Source organism: Talpa occidentalis, unplaced genomic scaffold, assembly GCF_014898055.3.
Source record: "Talpa occidentalis isolate TD23 unplaced genomic scaffold, MPIMG_talOcc4v2.1 talOcc4.8, whole genome shotgun sequence".
NCBI classification, from domain to species: domain Eukaryota; kingdom Metazoa; phylum Chordata; class Mammalia; order Eulipotyphla; family Talpidae; genus Talpa; species Talpa occidentalis.
In genome coordinates this window covers 63,707,394-63,726,425 of record NW_023605194.1, presented here as the reverse complement: position 1 = coordinate 63,726,425, position 19,032 = coordinate 63,707,394, and the positions used below count along the sequence as shown (strand labels likewise).

General features: G+C 42.5%; 1 protein-coding gene across 1 annotated transcript in view; it reads right to left on the bottom strand.

The window, feature by feature from the left end:
* Positions 1-13,841: 13,841 nt before the first annotated feature.
* LOC119234666 (uncharacterized) overlaps positions 13,842-19,032 on the bottom strand; it is a 69,463-nt gene continuing 64,272 nt past the window's right edge. Inside the window, 4 exon segments of the mRNA XM_054690680.1 lie at positions 13,842-15,015; positions 15,088-17,491; positions 17,768-17,842; positions 17,939-18,739. Of these exon segments, the coding sequence (XP_054546655.1) occupies positions 13,862-15,015; positions 15,088-17,491; positions 17,768-17,842; positions 17,939-18,739 (4,434 nt within the window). The 3' untranslated portion in view covers positions 13,842-13,861.

The window sequence follows — 19,032 nt, the reverse complement described above, 5'->3', positions numbered from 1 at the left end:
TGCAGTGAAATTGAAATAGTACTCAAAAACCTCCCCCAAAACAAAAGCCCAGGACCTGATGGATTTACAAACGAATTCTACCAAACATTCAGAGACGAATTAGTGCCTATCCTTCACAAACTCTTCCAAAAAATTGAGAAGGAAGGGATAATACCAAACACGTTCTATGAAGCCAACATTACACTAATACCAAAACTGAATAAGGACAACACAAAAAAAGAAAACTACAGGCCAATCTCCCTAATGAACACTGATGCAAAAATCCTCAATAAAAATTTAGCTATCAGAATCCAACAATGTATCCATAAGATAATTCACCTTGACCAAGTAGAATTCATTCCAGGGACACAAGGATGGTTCAACATCCAAAAATCAATCAAGGTCATCCAACACATCAACAAAAAGAAATATAAAAACCATATGATAATATCAATAGATGCTGAGAAAGCTTTTGACAAAGTACTACACCCACTCATGATAAAAGCCCTTGAAATTCTTGGGATACAAGGAACATACCTCAACATCATAAAGACCATATACGACAAGCCAACAGCCAGTATCATTCTCAATGGCGAAAGCTGAAGGCATTTCCATTAAGATCTGGAATAAGACAAGGATGTCCACTCTCACCACTGCTTTTCAATATAATACTGGAAGCCCTAGCCAGAGCAATAAGACAAGAGAAAGACATACAAGGAATCCAAATAGGAAAAGAAGAAGTTAAACTATCACTATTTGCAGATGATATGATAATATACATAGAGAAACCCAAAAATTCCACAGAAAAACTAATTAAACTAATCAATCAGTTTAGTAAAGTGGCAGGATACGAAATCAACCTGCAAAAATCAGTAGCCTTCCTATACACAAACAATAAATCTGAAGAAGAAGAAATAAAAAAAAACATACCTTTTATTATTGAAACAAAAAAATCAAATACTTGGGAATAAATCTAACAAAAGAGGTAAAGGACCTATACAAAGAAAACTATAAAACACTGTTAAAGAAACAGAAGAAGACACAAAGAAATGGAAAGACATCCCCTGCTTATGGACTGGAAGAATTAACATTATCAAAGTGGCCATCCTCCCAAAAGCAATATACAGATACAATGCTATACCAATAAAAATTTCAATGACATTCTTCAAAGAAATAGAACAATTACTGATGAAATTCATATGGAATCACCAAAATCCCTGAATAGACAAAGTTCTTCTGAAAAAAAAAAAGAAGGAAATAGAGGCATCACACTCCCAGATTTCAAACTATACTACAAAGCCATAATCATCGAAACTGCATGATATTGGAACAAGAACAGACACATAGACCAATGGAATTGAATAGAAATCCAGAAATAAACCCACAGATTTATGGTCAACTAATCTTTGACAAAGGAGCAAAGAATATGCAATGGAGCAAAGAAAGTTTGTTCAATAAATGGTGCTGAGAAAACTGGGTCGCTATATGCAAAAGAATGAAGCTTGACCACTACCTCACAGCATGCATAAAAACCAACTCAAAATGGATTAAAGAACTAGACATAAGACCTGAAACCATAAAATACATAGAAGAAAATATAGGCGAAACACTACATGACATGCACATCAAAGACATCTTTACAGACACATCACCCAAAGCAGTGATAGTGAAGGCAAAGATAAACAGCTGGGACTACATCAAATTAAAGAGCTTCTGCACAGCAAAAGAGACAATAACAAAAACAAAGAGAAACCCCACCAACTGGGAGAACATTTTTGCACACAACACTAATGATAAAGGACTGATCACAAAAATCTACAAAGAGCTGATGAAACTCAACAAAAACAAAGAAAATAATCCAGTCAAAAATGGGCAGAAGAGCTAAAAAGAAACTTCTTTGAAGAAGAAATGCAAATGGCCAACAGGCATATGAAAAAATGTTCAACATCACTTGTAACCAGGGAAATGCAAATCAAAACTAGGAGGAGATACCATCTTACACCAGTGAGAATGGCACATATTAAAAAAACTAGCAACAGGGACTCCCCTGGTGGCACAGACATTGAGCGGTGGGCTGCGAGGCTGCCCACAGCCTCTGCAGTGCCAGTTCATTCCCTGGCTGCTGGCAAGGGTCCCACAAAAAAAACAAAAAAACTAAAAAAACATAACTAGCAACAACAAATGTTGGCGAGGTTGTGGAGAAAAAGGAACTCTCCTGCACTGCCGGTGGGAGTGCAAACTGGTCCAACCACTATGGAAAGCTGTGTGGAGATTTCTTGAACTACTGAACATAGAGCTTCCATATAATCCAGCAATTCCTCTCCTAGGTATTTACCCAAATGACACAGAAACAGTAATTTCAAAGGGCACCTGCATGCCTGTGTTTATAGCAGCCCTGTTTACAATAGCTAAGCTATGGAAACAACCCAAATGCCCAAAAATAGATGACTGGATCAAGAAGATGTGGTACATATACACAATGGAATATTACTCAGCAATCAAAAAAGATAAACACATGCAGTTTGTAGCAACATGGATGGAGCTAGAAGGGATCATGCTCAGCAAAATAAGTCAGAAAGAAAAAGAAAAATACCAGATGGTCTCACTCATAGGAGGAATTTAGAAAACCTAAATAAGATACCAGGAAAAAGACTAATCAATACAAAGTAAAAATCAAAATCAACAAGCAACTATAAACCAGAGACACACTTGTGGGGGGGGGGAGGGAGGAGTGGGGAAAGGAAGGACTACAGTCCAAATAAGGGGGGGGTGCAATTGTATGGGGAATATAACCATAATGAAAATGCATACATTGTGCGAAGATGAAAAATGATGTAAGAATTATATAAAATGAAATATAAAAAAACTGTTTTAAAAAAAAAATAAATGTATTTTATTGGACCATCTGTCTGTTCATGAAGTCAAAACCATATTGTTTCAGTTATTGAGATTTTCAAATATTTTTTATAACTGACAATCGTGCTACCCTGTCATTACTTTTTTCCTCAGAATTGAACTGAACATTCTTTTCACTCTCCAATGTATAGTATAGGAATAGTTTTATGTTAAAAATAAGTGTTACATTTTCATAGAATTCCCATTAAATTTGTGACGTTAGGGAAAATCTCTCTTTTTATGTTACTTATTCTTCATGTACTATATCATGTTATATCTTTTCATTTGATCAAGATTTTGTATATTTTTCTTCAGTGTTACTTTCATAACTTAAGTTTTTTTCTTTAAATTTAACATATCACTCTTGCATATTTCATGAGTTTATTCCTAGGTATTTTAACTGAATCCCATATTTTCTCTTTTTTTGAGCTTTATTGACTGTATTTCACACATCATAAACTTCATGCATTTTAAGTGTGTTTAGCATATTAACAAAGTTGTGCAACAACACTACAATCTAATTTTAGAACATCTTCAATACCCCAGAGGAAACCTGGCATATAGTAGCAGTTGTGTTTCTCCTCCCCCTGCTCCAGCCCCACGCACCCACTAATCTGCTATCTGCCACTGTAGATTTACCTGTTCTCGATATTTTACATAATGTGTGATCTTTTGTGACTACTTTTTTTGCATAACATTTTTTCAAAGTTCATCTGTGCTACATCATGAATGAGTAATTCATTTTGTACCCAATAACATTCCAAATTTTGGAATTCATTTTGTACCAAATAATATTGTATGGAATATTTTGTATATCTATTTACTAGTTGATAAGCATTTTGGTCATTTACACATTTTGACTACTACAGTTAATGCTACTATGGTATAAAACTTTGTTTAGACATATGTTTTTAATTATCTTGGGTATTAAGAAGTTCTGGAACCAATTCCAATGGGTGGTGGTTCCCATACCACTAGGCAAATTTTGGATACTGTTTGAGTGTCCTACAATTCAATTCAATTCTGAGACTTATCTACATGGAGAGAGAATGAGATTCCACTGATTAAGAGCTCAGTCCTAGAAGACTTCAACTCCCCTCACGTTGGATGCCAACTGCAGCTCCAGGTTGTTCTCTGGATTTCTGACTGACTCACTGCAGTCCAGATGTTCCAAGGACACCCTCCTTTTTCAATTTGCTAGGGTGGCTCACAGAATTCACATTTACTTCCTAGATCACTGGTTTATTATAAAAGATTTAACCTGGAAAACTCGATAGAAGAGATGCATAGGATAATGTTTGGGGAAAGGGCACAGATTCCATGCTCTCTCCCTCAGGGTATCACTGACCTCAAATCTCCACATGGTCACCAACCCAGAATCTTTTGAGAGTTTTTATGGAGGCTGCATTACGTAAGTATTGTAGATTAAATCATGGACCATCAGTGATTGATTCAACCTCCAGCCTTTCTCCCTTGCTAAGAAATCAGGGGTTCCTCTGGTAACCAGGCCCCATTCTTAGGTGCTTTCCAAAATCTAGTTTATTGTAGAAAGGGATCTGTTATGAATAACAAGATCCCTTAAGTGATTTCTTCATATCTGAATATTTGAGGACCAGATATTATAACAAAAGATGTTTCCATTGCTTTCACATTCAGGAAATCCCAAGGATTTTGAAAGCTGTGAACCAGGAGCTGTGAAGGAAGACCAAATGCATATGAAAAATACAAATTTTTCATCTGAATGACCAAATGTATATTTTTTGTAAATCACAATGCAACAGTGCACACCAAGGAGTGGAATTGCTGGGTCATTTTATAACTATTTTTAACATTTTGAAGAATCATTAAATGGTACTCTAAAGTAACTGGCCTGAGAACCACCACAGGTCCCACCCATGAGCCCTAGCTGCCCTGACCTGATGGCCAGTCCATCACTTGCTCAGACCCATGCCAGGGAAGGCCCCAGCTACTGTACCCACCACCGGGTAAACACTCAGAATATTGGGAGAGGGAAACCCATATCAACAGAAGCCCCATCTACAGCAGAGCAAATCTGAAAGTAAACAATGGCAAGAAAGAAAAATACAAATGGTCAAGCAAGCACTAAGTGGAACAATACAACACAGAAAGAAAATCAATCTCCAGACCCCAATAACACAGACATGAAAGAGATTTTCTTTACATTAGAGAAAGAATTCAAAATTGTCATAATTAAGAAAGTCAACAAATAAGAGCAATACAAAGAAAACTTAGAAAAACAGATCAGAGATATATAAGGAAACTCAGAAAAGGAAAAGAATGCTGTGAGAAATACCATCAATGAACAGAAGATAGAGAGTGAAACTTTAAATAAGAAAATTAGGGAACTGCGTGATATAAAAAGATCAGTGGAGGAGGTAAAAATATTCTGGAAAAAAGCATGAAAATAGAATAAAAGATATGGAAGAATGAATGAATAATCTTGAAGATGCAGGTATGAAAAGAATCAAGTTAGAAAGATACAAAGGAAAACAAATGAAGAAACACTTTGAGGATTATCTGATGCCATGAGGAAAGAAAATATGAGTCATAGGAATCCCAGAAGGATAAGAGAGAGAGAAGGGAGCTGAAAATCTATTTAAGGAAATAATTGAAGAAAACTTCCAGACTTTGAAGAAGGAAATGAAAATAGACATACAAGAAGCAAACTACCTTAATAAAAGGAGATATATAACAAGACATATAATGGTTAAACTTCCAAGAATCCAAGACAAAGAAATAAAATGAAGTTGAATAGGGGGAAGAAACAGATAACCTATAAAGAAACTGGTTATGTTAGTATCAGACTTCTCTGAAGAAACACTATGGGTAAGACAAGAATGGAATGACATATTAAAAAAACTCTAAGACAAAAGGTGTCAAGAATATTTTATCCTGCAGAGCTCACCTTCCTATATAAGGGATAAATAAGGGCATTTTTCAAACAAACAAAATCTTTGGGAATTTGCTACTACTAAGCCCTAACTCCAAGATATATCAAAAGGAGACTTAAGAATTAAACTAAAGAAAGGAATGAACACAAAGAACTGAATAAGGAATTAAATATAGCCACAAAACAATGAACATAATGTCAGTAACAGACTTTCACATATCAACAATCACCCTAAACATTAATGGACTAAACTCACCAATAAAAAGACACACAGAGTAACATGTTAGATTAGGAAACAGAATCCAGCCTTATGTTGCCTCCAGGAAACATACCTAAGTTCCAAAGATAAATATAATCAGAAAGTAAAGCATTGGAAAACAATTCTACAAGCAAATGGCACTAAAAAGATGACAAGGGCAGCTTAATTTATATCAGATAAAATAGACTTCCATGACAAACATGGATAGACAGAATACAATGATCAAAGGGACAATGCACAGGAAGACATAACACTCATCAATATATAACTCACTAAACAATGGAACAACAAAATACATTAGGCAATTACTCTCATCTCTGAAAACAGACATCGGAGAATATACATATGTGGTAGGAGACTTCAACACCCCACTTTAACTAATGGACAGGTCAATGGGAAAGAAAATAAACAAGGACACAATTGCCTTAAAAAGGTTCTAGAGTACATGGGTCTCATAGATACCACACCCCCTAAAACTTGAATACACATTTTTCTCAAGATCACATGGATCATTCTCCAGGATTGACCACATACTGGGTCACCAGACAAATACCAACAAGAACATTGAAATCATACCAAGTATCTTTTCTGACCATAAAGCTATGAAACTAGCAATCAACTTCAAAAAGAAAGTTTCATTACATGGAGACTGAACAACATGCTACTGAAAGACAACTAGATTAAAGAGGAAATTAAAAAATACCTTGAGAAAAATGGTATGGGGACACAACCTTCTAGAATATATGGGACACAGCAAATGCAGTAATAAGAGGAAAGTATATAGCAATACAGGCTCACATCAAGAAACAAGAAGGAATCCAAAGAAACAACCTAATCTCCCAGTTTGATCTGTGGTAAGTTTTGTCTTTTTCCTGACCCTTTGCTTGGTTTATATATATTCCACATATAAATGAAACCATCCAATATTTGTCTTTCTCTTTCTGACTTATTTCACTAGTTCTTTGAAAAAATAAAATAGACAAACCTCTAGCTATGCACACTAAGGAGTAAAGCAGAAAATTCAGATAAAATGCATAAAAAATGAAAGGGAAGTCATAACAGACACTGCAGAAATTTAGAAGATAAGAGATTGCTATGAACATTTTATGTGCAAACAAGTTCATACAAGGATGAGTAAAAAGAAATAGACAACATAAACGAACCAATTACAAGCAAGGAAATTGAAATAGTAATCAAAACTCTTCCAAAAACAAAAATCCAGGACCAGATGGTTTTCATAAGTGAGTTTTACCAAACATTCAAAGATGAACTATTCTGTCCAAACTCAGTCAAAAAACTGAGAAAGAAGGAATACTTCCAAATATGTTTTATGAGGCCAACAATGCGCTAATACCAAAACCAAGCAAAGACAACAAACAAAAAAAGAAAACTACAGAGCAATCTCTCTGATGAACACAGATGCTAAAATCCTCAATAAAATCTTAGCAAACAGAATCCAACAATGCATCAAAAGGATTATACACCATGACCAAGTGGGATTTCTTACAGGGACACAAGGATGGTTCAATATCTAAAAACAATTAATGTAATTCACCACATCATCAAAAAGAAAAATAAAAACCATATGATTCTATCAATAGATGTGAGAAAGCATTTGATAAAATTCAGCATCTACCTATGATGAAATACTTGGATAAAAGGAACATATATTAATATAATAACAGCCATATATGTCAAAACCAGAGGTAACACCATTCTCAAAGGTGCATTCTCAAAGGTGAAAAACTGAAAGCCTTTCCAATAAGATCTGGGACAAGATAAAGATGTCACTCTCACCACTACTATTCAATATAGTACTGGAAGTCCTAGGTAGAGCAATTTGGTAAGAGGAAGATATAAAAGGAATCCAAAGAAGAAGTAAAGCTATCATTATTTGCAGATAATATTATAATATGTAGAGAGAACCCTTAAAAATCCATGGAAAAACTAATTAAAATAATAAACCAGTTCAGTAAAGTAGCAGGTTACAAAATCAAAAATCAGTACCCTTCCTATATGCAAACAATCATTCTGAAGAGGAAGAAATTAAGAAAACTATCCCTTTTACAATTGTACAAAAAAAAAAAAATAGGTCCTCCCTGGTGGCGCAGGTGGTTGCATGCTGCACTGTGAAGCTGTCCGCAGCCTCTGCAGCACAGGTTTGATCCTGGCCAGCTGGCGAGAATCCTACATGGCAGGGTGGACCTCTCCTGTCTCGCCCACTGCTCCTCTCAGCAGTGTATTTCGTCAGTCTGCCTGTTCTGTTCCCCGCTCTGTTGCTCTGTCTCTGTAAGACCTGACCCCATAGAAGAAAATCTAGGCAAAATACTCCATGACATAAACTTCAGAAATATCTTTGGGGACTGTCTCCAAAATCAAAGAAAACAAAGATGACTAGAAACAGCTAGGAATACATCAAACTAAAGAGCCTCTATATAGCAAAAAAGCCAGCAACCAAAATAACACCCCAATGAATGGGAGAAAGTATATGCACACCATATATCCAATAAGGGACTGAAAAGGAAGATCAACAAAGAGCTCTCACAGCTCAACAAAAAATAAAGAAAACGCCCAATCAAAAAATGGGCAGAAAAGCAGACACTTCTCCAAAAAAATGCAAGTGACCAACGGGCACATGAAAAATGTTCAATATCACTTATTATTATCAGGGAAATGCAAATCAAAGTCACAATGAGATGCCAACTCACAACGATGAGAATGGCCTATATTAAAAAAAAAAACAGAAACAAGTGCTGGCAAGGATGTGGTGAAAAAGGAACCTTCTTACATTGCTGGTGGGAATGTCAACTGGTCAAACCACTATGGAAAGATGTGTGGCAGTTCCTCAGAACACTGAAAATGGATCTACTATAGGACCCAGCTATTCCACTCCTAGGAATCTACTCAAAGGACACAAAAATATTAATTCAAAAGGAAATCTGCTTTTCTGTGTTTATTGCAGCACCATTTACAATAGCCAAGAAATGGAAACAACTTAAATTCCCCAAAACAGTTTTTTTTAAAGATTTATTTATGCATACAGGAACTGGGGTATAGGCCAGAGGTACAGGGCATGAGAGGATTCACCAGAGACAGAGTGGAGAACAGAACAGGCAAACTGATCGAAACACACTGCTGAGGGCAGCAGTGGGCAAGACAGTAGAGATCTGATGTGCCATGTGGGTTGCTCCCTGGCCGGCTGGGATTGAACTCATGCTGTAGAGGCTGCAGATAGCTTCCAGTGCTGTGCTTAACTCCTTGCACCACCAGGGAGGCCCCTCCCCAAAACACATAAATGGATCAAGAACATGTAGTTTATATACATAATGAAATATTACAGTGATTAAAAAGATAAATGCCATTTTATGCCAATATGGATGGAACTAGAAAGGATTTTGCTAAACTAGATAAGTCAGAAGGAAAAAGATAAATATTGGATGAATTCACTTACATGTGGAATAAGAGAAACCAAATAAAGTATCAGAAAAGAGAAAAAACTTGCAAGTTGACCATAGATCTGAGGCATCAAGAAGGAGAGGGGTTTGGTGAGTGGTAGAAACAGGTGAGAGAAAAGCACAAGGGACTGTCGTGATGGATCATGGAGGCTATGGTAGCAGAAGAACTAGGGGGACTACAACTGAGGGGACAAATCGAATATTGTCCAAAAATTAACAATGTAAGAAAGAAAAAAAAATGAAATAAAATATAAAAACTAAAAGGATAAAGTATCTGGACCATTTTATATGACCTTATATAAAGGTTATATTGAAGGTTTTCAGTTCTATATAACCTTGTTATTATCTGTCTTATTTTTTATTTTAGCCATTCTAGAGACTGTGAAGTGGTATTTCATTGTGGTTTTGATTTATGTTTCCCTAATGACTAATTATGTTGAACATCTTTTTATATGTTTATTGACCACTTGTACATCTTCTTCAAATATATATTCATGTCTTTGACCTATTTTGAAAATAAAGTTATTTTTCTTTTTGTTAATGGGTTGGTAATATTTTCTATTTGACCATTGCTTTTATATGTGAAAAGTTATAAATTTTGGTGTAAAAAATCATATTCTTTGCTAGTTTAGTGTGTTTTCTTATTTGTTATTTTTTTTTCATTATCTTGCATTTTTCAGGGATATAATCATATCATCTACTGAGTTAGAGTTCCCCCACCCCATTTATTTATTTATTTCTCTTATTTAAGTTATTAAATAATAATTGCAATAATAATAATAATTGCAACATTAGTGATATTCCTTTTATTGTTCGTTTGTTTGGCTTAGATATACATTTGCTACAGGACCCATTGGACCTAGATCTTACTTGCTTAATTCTATAGTTAACGCAACGACTGACTAATCAGAATTCTGTCAAGCACCAGTGAGAACAGACTCTCCACCTTGCGGAATCTCACTGGTTTCAGGCAATGGTTCCACAACCAGCTGAAACCTGCTGGCAGCATAGATGCAGAAGGCAGAAAGCTGACCTACAAGTAACGTAGGACTCATTAGCATGCTAAAATGCACAACTGTGGGTGGAGACTCAAGATGTTAATGAGACAAATGAAGAAGGCTGTAACCGGCCCTGCTACCCATCTCGCACCCCCGCCCCGCCCCGCCCCGCCCCCGCGCCTTACCGCAGCCTCTCCCGCCTGAAACCTGCTATCCCACCTGGTAACCAACACTAGAAAACCGGCCCCCCCCACACCTCCCGCATCCCTCCCCCCTGCAACTCTCAAACTTGGGCAGTTGCTTCCCCTCTTCTATTGTGTGAGCCACACAATAAATGCTACTCGCTTGAAACCTGTTACTGTTTTTTTCAGTTTGGGGCGGAGGATTAATTGGTGGAAGCCCAACAAAGACCCTTTGGAATCTGTAACACTTGTATTATGTTATGAAGTATTCACCTAGTCTTATTTCATGTAAAATATTAAAACTAAGACTGGATGTAAAATTTTAATGTCTATGGAGGTGAGCATGTTACTTTTCTCTTTAGAGCCACTGATCTCACTAATATCCAGTCAGCCTATCTTTCCTGGAATAAATTCTGTTTAGTCACAATGGTGTATTTTTATTTTAATGTACTGTTAAATTCTGTTTTGTAATATTTTATTGAGTATATTTAAATTAGAACTTAATAATTAAGATTGTTCTATGCCTTCCCCTCTTTCGTGGGTACACTCCTCATCAGGTTTCAATGTGTACTTGTAGAATGTGTACTTGTGTTGTGCCCACGTCGACCAGTGCAGCCCCCAAGGACACAGACAACCGATGCAAGGGCACAAAGGAGTTTAATACGGGCTCGAGACCGGGCCCTCGACACGCACCGATGCAACGGCAGAGGTCGAGAGCCCCGAACAGAGGAAGCTGGGACATCTTATAGGGTCGCGAGTGGCGGGAACTTTGAAAGAAGTTGGCAATTATTCATTGGCTACTACAAAGGCACTTTGGGCGCGCGCGGTTACAGTTTCAAACTGATTGGACGGTTAGAGATGCTGTCCCATTTATGGACAGGATTGCCCTCATTGGTGGCTGGGGTGGTCTGCTTTTTCGTCACCAAGTGGAGTGAGGGTTGTGACTGCTGAAACTATCTCCGGAATGCGGCAGGACAAGGACTAACATATCAAGGTGGAGGATATACAAAATGGCGAAACCTCAGCTAAGCTTGGTTCCACATTTCCCCATTTTTTTTTTTTTTTTGAAAAAAAAACGGCTAGTCAGTTAAGAAAATAACACAGCTACCAAGCCTTTTATCAGTTAGTCAGTCTCAGAATTATGGTTACGTTTAGTCACACTATGTGTCATTTTGTTGTTCATTCACAGGGTTATAGGTCCAGCAAAAGTTCTCAGCCACAAATGAGAATTACTCTGCTTAAACAAGAGATGTTTCTTTAGTTGTTTTTATCCCTGAAGCCTTCCTAAACTCCTTAGAGGTCCTCTTTTGTACTGTTCCTGAAACTTGCTTAATCACCCTAACTCGCCCTATGTCTCATTCCTCCCTTTTTGGGAATGGAGCCCCTAACTGCAGTCAGGGAAAAGGGGCGTCGTTCTGATCAGTAACTGCTTCCTGCTGAAAGTGGGCGATGAGGGGAAACAGTCAGGGCTCCACTCCTATGTATTGGGAGGGGTCCTGTTTTAGGGGTTGTTGGGGAGAGTTATATTGGCGTAAGGGGGCATATTGGGAGCGCAGCACCATTAACTGGACCGTGTTTACCCGTTGTTTAATAAAGGCCACGAGTCGATTAATGACACAGGGCCCGATAGACAGAATTAAGAAGAGGGTAACGACTGGGCCCAGAAGAGGCAAGAGATAGGGCAGCCATCCTCCTAAGCCTTCCCAAAGAAATGCATTGTTGTCTTCTAGCTTTTTTCTCCGGTGTTCTAGTTCCTCTTGTAATTGCTTAATTTTATTTCTAACTATTCCTGACTTGTTAGCATAGAAGCAACATTCTTCCCGCAGGTAGAGACAGATGCCTCCTTCCTTTGCTGTGAGAAGATCTAGCCCGCGGCGGTTTTGCAGGACCACCGCGGCCAAAGAGTCTAACTGAGACTGTAACTCTAAGGTTGTATCTGCTAGCCGCCCAATGTCCCCCACCAGCTGAGCTGAAATTTTTTGGTAAAGGTTAACAGAGGTCCCAATTCCAGCAACTCCGGTCCCCACTCCGGCTGCCACCCCCAGGCCGAGCAGTAGTGGGGTAATTATGGCCCGCTTATGTCCGGCAGGCACAGACTGGATGAGCTGTATGGGAAGGCTTTGGTTGCCTGGGACCACTCCCACATCGGGCATGAGATATGTTAAAATGCACAAGCCCGACCAGTTAGCAGGGAGTACGGGGTAGGCTGTGGTGCCACAGAAGAAAATAGTGCCCAGTGCCGGCGGGCACATAGAGGCAGAGCCATTAAAACTGGGCGCCTTAGTTGCACTGACTACTGAACTGCAGAGTACCTTATTTACTTGACCCACTCTTAAGGTCCCATTGTGACTAAGGCATGGCATCTGAGCAACTGTTGGGGAGAGCTTGACATTATTGATGGGCAAGGTCTGGTTACACGTATGGGTTGGGCCCTTTAGGTTCGTCCAATTAATCCAGTTGTACACAGCAGGGATCGCTGTGTAACGGGGGGGGTCCTTCTCTTAGACATAACCAGCAATCGCTGGCCAGGGTTGGGTTGGTCTTGTTTAAAAATTGTAGGGCTGAGTCTAACATGGCCTGTACTGTCTTTTCCAATTTAAGGGAACCCACCGGGCCTGGGATGTGTATCGGCTTGAACCACCGATCCTGTGTTTGGGCAACTTGTTCAAAAACCCTCTGAACTTCCTGCTTTCGTGCGTGGTCTTGCACACCCCCACCATCTGTCATCCCCCAGTGGGTTTGCAGAGTCCAACAAAAGGGTTTTCCTGCTTTGACAGGGCATACATGTCCCGCGTTATTTCCTAAGGATATACCAGTCCAGAAAGTTTGATTGGACTCTGTGCACTGATAAACAGTAGACCTTTCATAGCACTGTGAATGAACAAAGGTATAGGCTGAAAAACTCCCCCCTTTTTACAGTGATTGCAACTTTTATTTTTAGGCGGCATTTGATTTAAACGCTTCCAACAGACCACCCTCCCCACTGTACCTGGACATCCATGGGTGGTGCCCTTAATCAGGGTCGCCACAAACAGAGGAACTCCCTTAAGGCTGCAAGCACGCTTACTAACATAGCACTTGCTCTGAATATGACCGAATATGCCTTCGGTGATGCACCGTCGGCAGGGATCCCAGTCAGCCCCGACAAGGAGAAAAAAAGGAAGGACAGTAGGTAGCCAACATTACAGTTTGGTGTCATTTTTCACGGCGTGGGCAGTGGTCTGGGAGCGATGGGTTGTAGCCGGGAGCGCCTGAAGAGTCAGCTTGAGTGGATTGGTGGGATGCTTCCGGGCTCGCCACTGCAGCTGGGAGTCATCAGTTGGTGCCGTCTTGACGTGTGAGTGATGAACCCAGGCCGCGATGCCGTCCACTTTGAGTGCGGTGGGTGTGGTCAGGAGGACGATGTAGGGACCCTTCCACCGGGGCTGGAGGCCACGACCGTCGGTCTTGTGTCGGCGGACAAGGACAAGATCTCCAGGCTGAAATTTGTGGGCTGTCTGAGAAGGTCCTCCCCCTTCATAGAGCGCTCTGAGGCGGGGCCAGACCTCCTGGTGAGCCTGCTGTACAGCCCACACAGAAAGAAAAAGTTCACAATCAGAAGGCAAATCACAAGCTAACTGCGCACCGTGCGGTGTGGTTGGGGGGGCGGTTCCATAGATAATCTTGAACGGAGACAGACCCAGACGATAAGGGGAATTGCGAGCCCGGAAGAGGGCATAGGGAAGGAGAGTCACCCAGTCCCCGCCAGACTCTAAAGTTAATTTAGTTAAAGTTTCTTTTAAAGTTCTGTTCATTCTCTCCACCTGCCCTGAACTCTGGGGCCGATAGGCACAATGGAGCTTCCACTCTGCTCCCAGGGCAGAAGCCACAGATTTTGATACCTGAGAGACAAAGGCTGGTCCATTGTCTGACCCAATGGTCACTGGAAACCCAAATCTAGGAAAAATGTTTTCCAACAGGATTTTGGCTACCACTCGAGCTGACTCACCTCTTGTCGGGAACGCCTCCGGCCATCCGGAAAACGTGTCCACCAGGACCAGCAGGTATCGATAGCCAAATTTACCTGGTCTTACCTCGGTGAAGTCTATTTCTCAATGGACCCCCGGGCGCGTTCCTCGCGGCCTCATTCCTGGTTCACCGGTTGTCTTGGTGGCGTTTACCATGGCACACGACTGGCAGGATGCCACTACTTGTCGCACGGTACAGGTTGCGTCCCGGACATGGAGGTTCCATTGCCTGATTAGAGTTAGAATTTTTCTCTCTCCCAAATGCGTGGCTTGGTGCAAGCGCTGAATGAGATTAGTGGCCAAGTGTGCTGGCAAGATGGCCTTAGTTTCTTGGGTGTACCACCAGTGTCCCAAAGAAAAAGCACCCGGTAGAGACTGTATGTAGTCAAAGTCCATAGCACTATACTCTGGGTCTTTCGGCAGCTGCGGGTCCCCTGGGTCTGGGAGTTTTACTGTCAGGGCATTTACCGGCATTAGGGCAGCTTGGCGTGCTGCCTCATCCGCCCGCTTATTACCTTGAGTTGGAGTCGAGGAGTCCTTTTGATGACCTGGATGGTGTACTATAGCCAGCTTACGTGGTAGCCACAGCGCTGCCAGGAGATCCATAATTTCTTGAGCGTTTTTAATGCCTTTGCCGTCGGAGGTTAAGAGCCCGCGCTCTCGATATATGGCCCCGTGTACGTGGGCCGTGGCAAATGCATATCTGCTGTCAGTATACACAGTTAAATTTTTCCCTCGAGCCAAGGTGAGAGCTTTGGTTAGGGCAATTAGTTCAGCCTTTTGAGCGGACGTCCCGGATGGCAAAGGCTCAGCCCATATGACTTCCTGCATGGACACCACTGCCGCCCCTGCCGCTCTTCGGCCCTCGTGGATAAAACTGCTCCCATCCGTAAACCAAACCAGTCCGTCCGGCAGAGGGTTATCTCGCAGATCAGGGCGTAACCCTTGGACCTGGGCCAAGATATCAACACAGTCTAGATGGGCCTCCAGGTCAGGGGCAGGTAGGAGGGAGGCGGGGTTTAGCCCCGTGGGTGGCGAAAAATTGACCCTCTCTGGGTTGAGCAATAGGCTTTGGTAATGCGTGATTCGGGCATTACTCATCCACCTCTCTGGCGGCTGCCTGAGGACTCCTTCCACCGCATGGGGGGTGATTATGGAAGTAACTTGTCCCAGAGACAGTTTTTGGGAGTCCTTGAAAAGGAGGGCAGCCGCTGCCACCATGCGTAAGCACGGTGGCCAGCCGGACGCCACCGGGTCTAACTTTTTAGACAGATAAGCCACAGGACGCCTCCAGGGGCCCAAGGACTGAGTGAGCACCCCTTTAGCTATGCCCTTTGCCTCATCTACGAACAAATGGAAAGGCTTTGTAATGTCCGGAAGACCCAGGGCTGGTGCAGACAGTAAAGCCCTCTTTAAGGACTCAAAAGACTGCTGCATCTGGGGAGTCCACTGAAAAGTTACTTTTTCCCGGGTAGCCTCATACAAGGGTTGGGCCAGGTCTGCGAATCCAGGTATCCATAGCCGGCAAAACCCAGCAGATCCCAGGAACTCACGTACCTCCCTTTTGGTGGTGGGTGTCGGCAACTGTAAGACAGTAGCTTTTCTGGCTTCCGTCAGCCACCTATAACCGTTTTTGAGGCGGTAGCCCAGATAGATTACCTCGGGCAGGCAAATTTGTGCCTTTTTTGCGGAGACGCGGTATCCCATCTGGCCCAGTTCCGTCAGTAATTCGGCTGTTCCTGTTCGGCAGGCATGCTCACTTTCCGCTGCAAGTAACAGATCATCAACATACTGGAGCAAAGTTAGTTCGGGAAATCGGCTGCGGAATTTTCTTAAATCCTCATGAAGGGCCTCGTCAAAAAGGGTGGGAGAGTTTTTAAACCCTTGAGGCAACCTTGTCCAAGTTAATTGTCCACTGATGCCCCGTTCCGCATCCTGCCATTCAAAGGCAAACATTTCCTGGCTTTGGGGTGCTAGTGGTAGACTAAAGAAGGCATCTTTTAAGTCCAATACTGTGTACCACACATGAGTAGGTGGCAAGGCACTCAGCAAGGTATAAGGGTTTGGGACTGTGGGGTGGATATCTATGACCCGTTTATTTACTTCTCTGAGGTCCTGTACCGGCCTGAAGTCTTGCGAGTGTGGTTTTCGCACCGGTAACAAAGGGGTGTTCCATGACGAATGGCATGTTTTAAGGATACCACTGTCCAATAGCCTCCGAATATGAGGCGTTATTCCTGCCTTGGCTTCTGCAGGCATAGGGTACTGTTTTACCCGAATGGGTTCAGCCCCAGGCTTTAGCTGGACTATAATGGGTGGTCTGTGGGACGCCAGGCCAACGCCCCCGGTTTCTGCCCAAACATTCGAGAAAGATTCCATCCACCACCCAGAAAGGGGTGGGTGATCTGGCGCCACCAAAAGGCGGTACTCATCTTGAAGGGAAATCGTGAGGACGTGTAGGGGAGAGCCCTTAAAGTCCTTGATTTCGACACCTTCCTGTCCAAATGAGATTTGCGCTCCTACCTTGGTTAAAAGGTCTCTTCCAATTAATGGGTACGGGCATTCAGGCATTACAACGAAGGTGTGCGAGACCTGACCTTTTCCCAGGTCTACAGATCTTTTCGTGGTCCAGGGATACTGCTTGCATCCCGTAGCCCCTTGCACCCACGAAGTTTTACCGGAAAGTTTACCCAAGGGTTCCGTGAGGACTGAATGCTGTGCCCCCGTGTCCACAAGGAAATTAACGGGTCTCCCCTCCACTTTTAAGGTTAGCCGGGGCTCGGGGAGGGTCGAGCCCTGACGGTCCTAGTCACTGTCATCTCTTGTGCCCCCGAGCACCAGGACAGGAGTGTCAGAAACGGCGGGGTTGTTTGAGGTTATTCCCCGTTTCTTTGGGCAATGTTTGGCCCAGTGTCCTTTTTGAGTGCAGTATGCACATTGATCACGCTGTAGGGTCCTGCCTGTCCCTGTGGAGCTGGGGCGGCGGGAGGGGTGTAGCTTACCTGGGTCGTCCTTTTGAGTGACGGCGAACAGGATTCTGGCCATATCCCGAGTGTGGCGTGCGTTTTCAGCCGCCCTTACCTTCCGTTCTTCCTGGCGGATGCGGTCTTCTCTTTGCTCAGGAGTTTCACGGCGATTGTACACCTTTTCTGCCACCTCCATAAGATCTCGAATAGATTTTTCTCCCAGTTTATCTATTCTTTGTAGTTTTTGTTTAATGTCAGGAGCCGCCTGGTTAACAAAGGCCATTACCACCGCGGCCCTGTTCTCCGTTGCCTCCGGATCCATAGGAGTATATTGCCGAAAAGCTTCCATGAGGCGTTCTAGAAAAGCCGCGGGGGTCTCCTCCCTTCCCTGCTGCACATCCCCTACCTTGGCCAAATTGGTGGGCTTGCGGGCTGCTGCACGCAACCCTGCCATTAGAGTCTGGCGGTACACCCGGAGTCTCTCCTTACCTTCAGCCTGGTTAAAATCCCAGTCAGGTCGGGTCAAGGGAAACACTAAATCTATGCGGGCCGCGTTTGTGGTGGGTGTGCCATCTTCTCCAGGGACTAATTTCCTGGCGGCCGTCAGTATACGATCTCGCTCCTCAGTGGTGAAGAGGACCTGCAAGAGCTGTTGGCAATCATCCCAGGTGGGCTGATGAGTAAATAGAACAGTGTCTAGGAGATTAACAAGGTCTTTAGGGTTGTCAGAGAAACGTGCATTTTGTGCTCTCCAGTTGTAGAGGTCACTGGTCGCAAACGGCCAGTAGTGCATGGGCTGGTTGCCCTGCTCATTAGGCAATCCTGCCACACGCAGGGGCAGGACGGTGGAATCCGGGGAATTCGCCTTCACTGAGCGGGTGCCTGCCGCCGGACCCTGCCCACGAGCCCCGCCCGCCTCTGGGGGAGGGTGGTCAGCCGACCGCAGGAGTTGGGGAGGGTTACTACAAGGGTTATGATAGGGTGGTGGAAATAGAAGTTCCTCCGGGGTAGAGTCTTGGAAAACCGCAGGTGCCGACGGGGTGTTGGGGTGGGACCCAAGCAGTTTAGCCGGCAGTACGGGTTGTGCCTGTAACGACAAAAATGGCTTTAACCAAGCAGGGGGGTTCTGGACTAGATCTTGCCAGACTAAGATATACGGGAGTTGGTCAGGATGTCCGAATTTTCTTTCACTGGTGATGATTTCCTTTACGCGACGGACAATCTGTAAATCAAAAGTTCCCTCCGGGGGCCAACCAACTCCGAACTTCGGCCACTCTGAGGAACAAAAGGTGATTAGAGGGGATTTTTTTATTTTTACACTGAGGTCCGACCCTCTGGACCTGACATCTTTAAAATGCTGTAAAACAACGGATAGAGGGG